This window comes from Morone saxatilis, unplaced genomic scaffold (genome assembly GCF_004916995.1).
Source record: "Morone saxatilis isolate NCDOM2014 unplaced genomic scaffold, NCSU_SB_2.0 Contig0, whole genome shotgun sequence".
Lineage (NCBI taxonomy): Eukaryota > Metazoa > Chordata > Actinopteri > Moronidae > Morone > Morone saxatilis.
This window is the reverse complement of record NW_023339650.1, coordinates 7,090,204-7,099,518: the sequence shown is the minus strand read 5'-3', so window position 1 is coordinate 7,099,518 and position 9,315 is coordinate 7,090,204. Positions and strand designations below refer to the sequence as shown.

General features: G+C 39.8%; 2 protein-coding genes across 2 annotated transcripts in view; both read right to left on the bottom strand.

The window, feature by feature from the left end:
* LOC118324290 (myosin-7-like) overlaps nucleotides 1–9,315 on the bottom strand; it is a 165,683-nt gene that overhangs the window by 57,871 nt on the left and 98,497 nt on the right.
* Nucleotides 2,551–9,315, bottom strand: part of pabpn1 (poly(A) binding protein, nuclear 1) — a 10,105-nt gene continuing 3,340 nt past the window's right edge. The window contains exons 4-7 of the mRNA XM_035655421.1: nucleotides 8,006–8,112; nucleotides 7,581–7,668; nucleotides 6,870–7,021; nucleotides 2,551–2,672 (exon numbers count right to left, since the gene is read on the bottom strand). Coding sequence (XP_035511314.1) covers nucleotides 2,633–2,672; nucleotides 6,870–7,021; nucleotides 7,581–7,668; nucleotides 8,006–8,112 — 387 coding nt within the window. The 3' untranslated portion in view covers nucleotides 2,551–2,632. The remainder of the gene's footprint in view (nucleotides 2,673–6,869; nucleotides 7,022–7,580; nucleotides 7,669–8,005; nucleotides 8,113–9,315) is intronic.

Here is a 9,315-nt window from a genome sequence, read left to right as displayed (position 1 = left end):
AGCTAATATAAAGATAAACACCCATAAACATTAATACCACTGCTATATCTGTATCCCCACACACCATCTTTCATTGCCATCATTTTGATTAACACACAACTATATCAATTATATTTTTATGGTCATAATAAACCATTTATCTTACTTCCCTTGTATATTAGTTTGTATGTACATTATTACTTATATCACCACATTGTCATACTTAACATTTTCACTATTACCTTATGATTTATTTTTTTAATATTTTGAAATTATGATTTTTTATGATTTATAGTTGAGTCATTATACTAGTTATTAAATTCGTTACATATAAGGTGTTTATGTATAATATCTTCTTCCACCTTGTTGCTCTTCTTACCTATTCCCCCCTCATCACTTCTTTTCTGTTCTACATTCCTCTTTATACAACACTTCTCCCCCCTTTTACAACCACCATTCTTGTTTCCTCCTCTTTTCATTCCAATCAACGATTCTTTGCCACACCCCTTCCCCCTCCACCACCTTCTTCTCCTTTATTTTCACACACCAACATCACCTCCCATTTCCTACCCCTCCCCTCCCAGCTTCCATATTTCATTTTTTTCCTGATATCTTCCTCCTTTTCTTCCCTGTCATTTCCCTCTTCTCTCTCCCTCTTTTTCCTTCATCACCTTCTCTCCTTTCTGCTTCTCACCCCTGTCATACTCTATCTCTGTACACACCTCCCCACCTGCTTTACATTCACCAGCCCCCTCCCCCTCCACCGACTCCTTATAACACACACATCTTTTTTTATCTTTTTTGTTCCTCCTTCCATACTCATATTTTTGACCACCAAACAGCCAATCCAAAAAAAATCAAAACATTATTTCAAACCCACTTCCCCATTCAAAATAAAAATAAGAAACACACACAACCTCACCCTTACTTCCCACCATATAACATCTCTTCCCACTCCCAATTTATTAATAAGTAATCAATGCCATCAATCTCAAGAATCATCCACAAACAACCATACAATGCCGTCTATTCCGTCCTCTCTTACAAAAAGGTTCTCCCTTAATTTTCCATCACTTCTTTCAAAAACCCCAAAGCACAACAAAAACACCCTCTGTGCTCCTGTTCCTGTCCTTCCTCACTGCTCACGCAAACTTCCTTCCTTCCACCTCAGCTAGGTTTTCTTCAACTCCTCGTTATAATAATATGTAATTCCATTGTTTTGTTGTTTTACAACAATAATCTGCCTTAACTAATACATTTCCTTTTTCATTTTGTAAACATTTTTCATTTTAGCTTTTTTTTTTTTTTATCTTAATTTTGAAATTGTAACTTATAAATCATCATCATACATCTACACCTTCAACTTTTCACTTCCCTCTGCCCTCCCACCCCACACTACTTCTTTAATCATTCAGTATTTGTTAGATTTTTCATACTTTGATCATATATAAAATACTCTCTTTACATTTTTTTCTTCACCTTTATGTGTGTTCTCATCCTCCACTTGTCCTAAACCTTAAACTACAAGAATTTCTCAATATCACAGGAATAGTAGAGTTACTATTATTTTTGATTTTGATTTTGATAAATAATAGACAGCATAACCACATATTTTAATTTTTAAAATTTTGATTATGTTATTCAGGTTGTTCATAAATAAAAACCATGTATATCCTGTCAAAAAGCATAAACAATTATCTTTTTTCCATGTCCTTATTTATTTACATTTATTTATGATTTTTTGATTGTCAGCACAACGAGTGTAACCCCTCCCACCGTAAAATAATAGAACAAAAACAAATAACAAAAAACAAACTCTATTCATTTACAATCCCACTGAACACGTTATTGTCCATCCACTTCCATTAACATTTGACAGATAAAAACACACATCCATGTGTGATTACCAAAGTATTAATGATTATACATCTAGTATTTTTTTAAAAGAAAAAACATGTAATTCAAAACCACTTTAAGGTGTGATTTTATCAGTTTTGTTCATAAAACTCAACACAAAAGTTTTTTTTTGTTTTGTTTGATTTAATTATAATACTCCAAAAACCACAAACTTAAAAACACAACAAATATTTCTGTGTCTATGTAAATTTCACATATGGTACGTTACATTAAAAACAAAAAAATTAGTACAGTATATTTCATTTTCTTTTCCCCCCACATTTTTTTTTTCTTTTCTCTTTTTTCTGTTTTATTGTTATATTTTCTTTGTTTTTTATTTTTTAAAGTCAGTATTCACATCCATACCAAAGTGAGACACATCTCATGCCTGATAATAAACCATCATCTTCTCCCCCTCCCCATCCCACCCCTCAAAACCAACTAAACAAGAAATAAATCTGGCCACTTTAGTTTTTCCTCAATTCAACTATTGCCTACCATTTGTTACCGTATCAACCTCCTTCACACCACGCCTCATCAACGCAAATCTGTCACACTTTCTTCCATGTCATTTCTCTCTTGTTCCAGTTAGAAGTTTTTTTTTTTTTTTTTTTCCTTTTTTGTCTTTTTTCTCTCATTCTGATTTCTTCTTTTATTGTTAGGGAACTTTTTCATTGTTTTTTTTTGTTTTTTTTAAATTGGAACAGAGAGGGGGAGAGGGTTGATAGTAAGGGAGTGTTGGGGAGGGAGGGGGTGTTTAGTAAGGGGAATACCACGATGTTGTTCGCCCTCGGCCCCTGGAAAAGAGAGAGAAAAAGAGGGTGAGTTTTTTTCTGGTTGGCTTAAGAAGACGGAGACACCAATTTCCTGGTGTGATATAATAGATATGTGTGTGTGTGTGATCGTGGGCACAGAAAGGGTCTGCTGAAATTTCAGTCCAAGAAAAACTGAAGGGGAAAGAATATATTTATAGATACCAAAAAGTAATGACAGAATGTTTAGGACAGTGTTCACAAATCACTAAATAGACATACCATCTTAACGGTATTGTGCCTTTGATCTTACAAGGAGTTGCGTTACAACAGATCAATCTGGAAGAGTAGACTACAGTGCTGAAAGAAGCTGAAAGCAGCTTTGTAAAAGAGAGGAAAAGGGTTTATTTTCCAGATATTAGAATAATCAGTGTGTGGGTGTGAGGGGACAGCAAAGGCACTCTCTCTCCCTCTTTCTCTCTCTCTCCGTCTCTCTCTGCGAGAGCCACCTCTGGGGTCACTGTGGGGAAAGAGGACAAACAGCACCACACATATACCCCCAGCAAGACACGGTGCACACACACACACACACACGACAATTTGGGGGACAGGACTCACAACTGCATCATTATAATACACTCAAAACAATGCCCAACACATACAGGAGAAGCCAGGCAGCAGAAGCCACACATCATCCCCTCTCGTCACTCTCACACTCACACACCATTCATTGGCAACAAAACATAAAAAAGGTCACACTGGGACTGAAACCAGAGGTTGTTGGGCTAGATGCTGAGGTCAGGCTGCAGTAATGAACCCTCGTTTCTGGGAGTGAACGCTGTAAAGGTGAATCTGAGCTGGAATGTGTGTAGTGTATATGTGTTTGTATATGTGTGTGTGTGGGGGGGTGGGGGGAGGGAGATTTCCTGTACATGCAAGGGCATACACTCTACATAAGCAAAGGAAAAGCAAAAGGGTTGTTCCACATCACGAGTACAGTGCGCGCGCCTTCTGGCTCACATCAAAACCTCTGCTCTTCACCATGCCAACTTGGGAAGATGACGACAACAATGATGTTAATGGATGAAATACCAGACAATACTTTTTGCAACCAGAGGCCAATTTCTTAAGTGCGCTTAAACATGAATGATCATCTTTGGTTGTTGGCTTTCAGTCAAGGTGCAAGCATGAGGCAAGAGACAGAGGCCAATATTTGGCTGTGTTGTGCTTTAATACCATTAGTCTGGCAGATGAGGCACTACTTTAGCCTGCACAGACAACACTCGCCGTGGCCTTGTTAAATCTTAACTCTGTATAAACCGAGCCAGTCAACACTTGAGATACTTTAAAGAAACCTCTCTCTCGCACTGTGAAATCTTCCCAAGCACACAATGGGTCAATGCAGAGATGCCGAACTCTCGATGTGTTTTTCTTCACCATGGATGTGTTCCCACAACAAGACAAGGCACCAGTGAAAAGTGTTATTTGGTTCAAAACTGAGCCTGATTCTGTCCAACTGCAGCAGTCTGAAGTGGACTAGTGATGAATTCCTGATGTAGCAAAGCAAAACAGCCCTTCTGCTCTCCTCTGCAAGACGTGATGAAGGCCAGTTCAAGTGGAACAACAGTGTGCATGCTCTTCTCTGTGGGTGATTACATATTAACCAATGCTCTGAGATAATGGAAGATGCACTATGCAGTTATCAGTAATACCCTTGAGGCTGTTTTCTATTATTCTAAGTACAGTCGTACTATTGGCAACAGCAGAAATCAGTTCATGACCTTGAACTGCCAGGCTCAATCTGACTGCTAGTGAGCAGCTCATTCAAAACTTTAACTGTTCATTTGTGTAATTTGGATTGTTTAAGCCCGGCCCTTTGAGGTTAATGGACTTCTTTTGCCCTTCTGCTGGATGTGATGTCAAATCTTCACATAATTCAGTCAGGCAGAGCTTCAAAGATCAATCACAATCTCTCTCACCCACACATAAAATCCAACAAGCTAACTTAAAGCCTTTAAAGTCAAATGCAAACAATGCTAACAACCTCTCAGCTAGTAAACTAGCAATTAATACCAGTACTTCTTGATTTGATATTAAAACCCCCTCAGCTTCTCAGGTCTTTGTGTGCCTTGTCCTGCAGCTCGGGCCAGATCCCAGCGAGTAAACTGGCAGGGTTAGGGTTTCTTGGTATGTGTGGGAGTGGCTGGGGTGAGTACACAGAGTGATTCGAGAGATTCTGACCTTGAGGTTCAGACACTTTCTCACACAAAGGAATGAATAGAGATGTAACCCTTTCTTGTGGCTATTTAAAAAGGCGGCCTCGCTGGAATGGGAATTCACTGCACAAATACTCTAATCAAGAGCGAGGGCAGAATGTAACTAGAAAAACACCAGATAAAATTGACTAAATAGGGGCTTGACAGAAGAACTTGGCAAACTGTTAAGTCACTTAAATAACAACCTCTGCATGAAGGTTGTTATGTTCTTTCCAAAAGAACTGCTGCAGCACATTTCTTCTGGAAAATGTTCCTTGTTGAACATTAATAAGCGACAGCCAATGCCTGAAGGGTCCAGATGCTTTGCAGGGAGGATCAAATCAGAATCTCTCGGTCTCAAAGCTCAGTGCATGTGTGTGGAAGTTGGCATGCTGATCAACACATTTGGCACCACACCTCCTTTCTCATTCTCAACAGGGGAAAAAAAAAACAAGGCACAGATAGAGCTCTGTGGGGCTTATACGGAGTTTAAAGTGAGACTCTTTGTAGCCTTCAGTTCTCTCTCTCGCCACGGTTGACATACAGGGGCAGCACTGGGCTATGTTGTTCAATGACCTCAGATTATTTATGCATCATTGCATTTATAGAAACTGCAGCTCAAGGCAACTGCCAAGTATTTTAAAATCACATGCTGTAAACACTTAAAGTTTGCAGTGGCCAGCCCCATGTGGCCTAATAGAAACTAGACTACAAAGACTCACAGGACCCCCCTGCAGAGCTCTGAAGTGAAGCCCATTATAACACTGTAGGTTAAAAGCCACCAGGATCCCAGTGCACAAAACTGATCAACACCAGGCTGTTCAATAACCACTATTTAACAGCTCTTAAAAAAGAAACAAATAAGACTACAAGAAATGTCCAGCTGCAACAGGTTTCAAACAGTACAGACGGAGCAGCAGACACAACTGACAGGTCACTGATCTCAGAGCCCAAACCTCTCAGCTAAACAATAAATGGTCCAATTACAAATGACATCCAAATCTTTCCAAAATAAATGAAAAAACTGAAGTGTAGCTACCGGAGCTTGGCACCGGTAACTTTGGGTTATCATCAAGTAGCAGGAAATGGAACTGGCACTAACCCAAACACGGTGTGTGAACAGCCTGGGAAGAACAAACTGATGTGCACGGAGTCTGTTTGCCTCTATTGAAATGGTTCTGTGTAATGTGGCATGCAATGAGCCCCTCAGTCCCACAGCTGACAAGATGTGACTTCTAACCCACATGACATGTTTGTGCTCCTAGTGTTTCTATTAGTTAACACAATCTACACATCGCAATGAATTTGACACCCTGATGAAATATGGTTTCAATCTTAGACTAATTCTTTATACGGCTGTAATATTTACGGTGTATAGCCCTTTAGAAATGTTGCCTCTTTATTAACAATGCTCCCTGGCTCTCCTGTACTTACCTTAAACTATTCTACCTGGCAGTGAAAGAAGTTTGTTTTTCTACATCTCCATTCTCATCTCTTTTCTTCCTCAGTCTATCCAATCCTATCAATGTGAAAAAATTTCTCTTACACCATACTATCTGCCTATAACTAGAGTGAAAAAACCTAAATCTGGACACCAAGCGAAGTGACAAATGTCATCCACTGGGTAACTTTCAGACCTGCTTCCTTGTCCCCGTCTCCTTTTAGGACAATACAAGGAGGGGGTAGTGTAAAGCCCGGCTATGATTGAGGGCCAAAACCAGAAATATTGGTGTTTTCTGTAAAATAGTTTAACAGACCAACCCTGGTTTCCTCCTCAGCTGAATCCCTCATCTTACAACAAATATCAACAGCATTCATCATAACTTATCTACAGAAATCTTCAACACCAGCTGGTAATTCTGGCTGGTCATGTTAGTCTGCGTTGTTGGCCCTGTCCTTTCAGTGTGAACAGTAAGTGAGGTGCAGTGCATGCAGGTGTAGTGTTCTCCCACGGTGTCAGAAGTGAGACACCTCGGCGTCGGCTCACCTGAAGGCCCGTCCTCTGCCTCTGGGGGGTGTGTAGCCACTGTAGTAGCGTGCGCGTGATGAGAAGCTTCCTCCCCGTGACCGGAACCGAGCCCGTGGAAAGCCGCGGTCTGTGGTGCTGATGCCTGGTCTGTTTGTTCTCTTAGCGCCCACCTGAGGAGCAAAACACAAGCAAGGGACAGTTGAACGACGACATCCAGTCTTGTGGTTCTCAACTAAACAGCTTCTGTGTTCGGAGAATTAAAGACAATTTTGGAAATCTCTATTTAGGATATTTCAGTGGTTTTAATCAAGAAACAAGAATGAAGGCCACCATATATTTCTATGAGCACAAAGCAGACTATCCTCTCTGCCAGTTTGATGGCTGAGCGAAGTAGTTTTTGCCACCGTCACTCCAAACATCAGCATCAGATACATTTAGCCGACGGTGTTGACGCTGCAACTGTTTTGTTGTGGTAGTCACTGATTATTTCAGTTTCATTCTGTTCATTTTCTAAATGCACCCAGTAATCTGAGTTTGACAATTCACAATGATGAAGCCAGTTTCTGAAGACGAGGGATAATCTTGTTTATGCTTCTAATGGAGAGAAAATTAAACAGTCACGCTGCCCTTTCCTTATTTCCACACAGTGGTGTTACTTCTGTCATTCTGATCTGTTGCAATGTGAAAAGCTCCCAGTTGCACTCCGTGAAAACAGGGGAAAACGCTTACCTTTATCTGCCTTCCTCTGAAAAGGGACTCGTCCAAAGCCATGGCTGTCCTAACAGACTCTTTGTCTGCAAACTCAATATAGGCAAACCTGAAGGGGAAAAACAAATCATTCAACTACACAAGCAATGAAATGCAAACAGAAAGCACCAACATGCAACTAGCCTCTTGATTTATTACAGATATCTAAATAGAAAATGAAAATGTAGATTGTACATTTTAAAAAGAACAAATCGCCTTCAACCATTCAGCTGTAGTGCAATGTTATTTGTCCTGGTGCTTAATAAAATCTGTCCACCCACAGTGGGACTTTCTGTTACTTGTCAGCCAACAGTGGGACTTTGTTACATTATCCGCACATCACTGTGATAACTGCCTCTTCACTCATTTTTCCACTGCATAGTGAAAAGTACACAATGGTTTATTACCCCTTGGGATGCCCTGTGTATTTGTCACATAGGATGGTGACTCTGTTTACTGAACCGCAGCCATGAAAATGAGCCTCAAGCTCTTCCGCCGTGGCACCGTAGTCCACCTGAAGAAAGAGATGATAGATGTTAGGCATTGAGAGAGCTGCAGCACCAGTAGCTGAGCACGGCCACTTAAAAAGATTTCATTTATTTTCATCCGCTTATGCTTCAACATTTACATTTTAATGTACGCCTGGAGATTCAAAGTTAAATGTTTACGTCAGTTATAATGTACTAAATAAGACATAAAAGACAGATAGAGATGGATACAAACCACGTTTTAAATAAAGAGGCTGAGGCATAAAAACATGGAAACTCAATTATCAAGTTCAGTGACTATAAAAAAAAAAAAAGTATTTACCCCCTTGGAGTTTCTACAACATGAAATCAACGTATAATTAAGATTTGACACTGAACCAGGTCAAATGTCTTTGACAAACTGAATCAAATGTTTCTACAACGTGTTCAAATCAAAACCAAACATCCAACAACCATTGTATTCAGCCCAGTAATCATTATAGCTGTGGGCTGTTTTATATGAGTCACGTAGTGAATAGAGTGAGATCACCAATGTGCATCGAGGTGGGATCTTTGGGTTAACTTTACTTGCATTTGTAGGGTCAAACTGCTTATTAGTACATTTTCTAAAAACAACTTAATCATGAAAACAAAGGAACATTTAAAACACAAGTGGGAGTGAATGTCCCTTACAGCTCAGTGAGGTTAATCCCCCCCAAAAATGGGAAGAATATGGCACAGCTTTAATTCTGTCTATAGCTGGCTGACCTAAAAGTGTGGCACCAGTGTGGGAGGCCACGGAAAGATCTCCACTTGTAGCTTTACAGCAGAGAGGCAAAGAGAAGGCCATTGTTAGCTAGAAAATACACAGGAGACACTGAAAGTAAAAGTTGGTTCTATGTTCTTATAAAACTGATCAACTGTGGTCATCATACTACATGTTGTTTGACATAACTAAAACAATGCACTTGGGACTCATTTTCCAGCAAGACCACAGCCCAAATTTGATGCTAAAACTAAAAAGTCATGAAATCTGTCATGTAAAGCACCCTGTGTCTTCAACAGTGCTGTGAATACTTAAAAACAACAATATCAAAGTCCTGGAGTGACCATGATCCTAATCAAATCAACCATTTGTGGCAGGACTTAAATTACTTTTCATTCAGTAATCTTGTTAGTTCAAATTTGATGCACACAGCTGATACAAATCTTCAGACTCAGAAAAGAAGTCCAAGGGGGGGGGGGGGGGG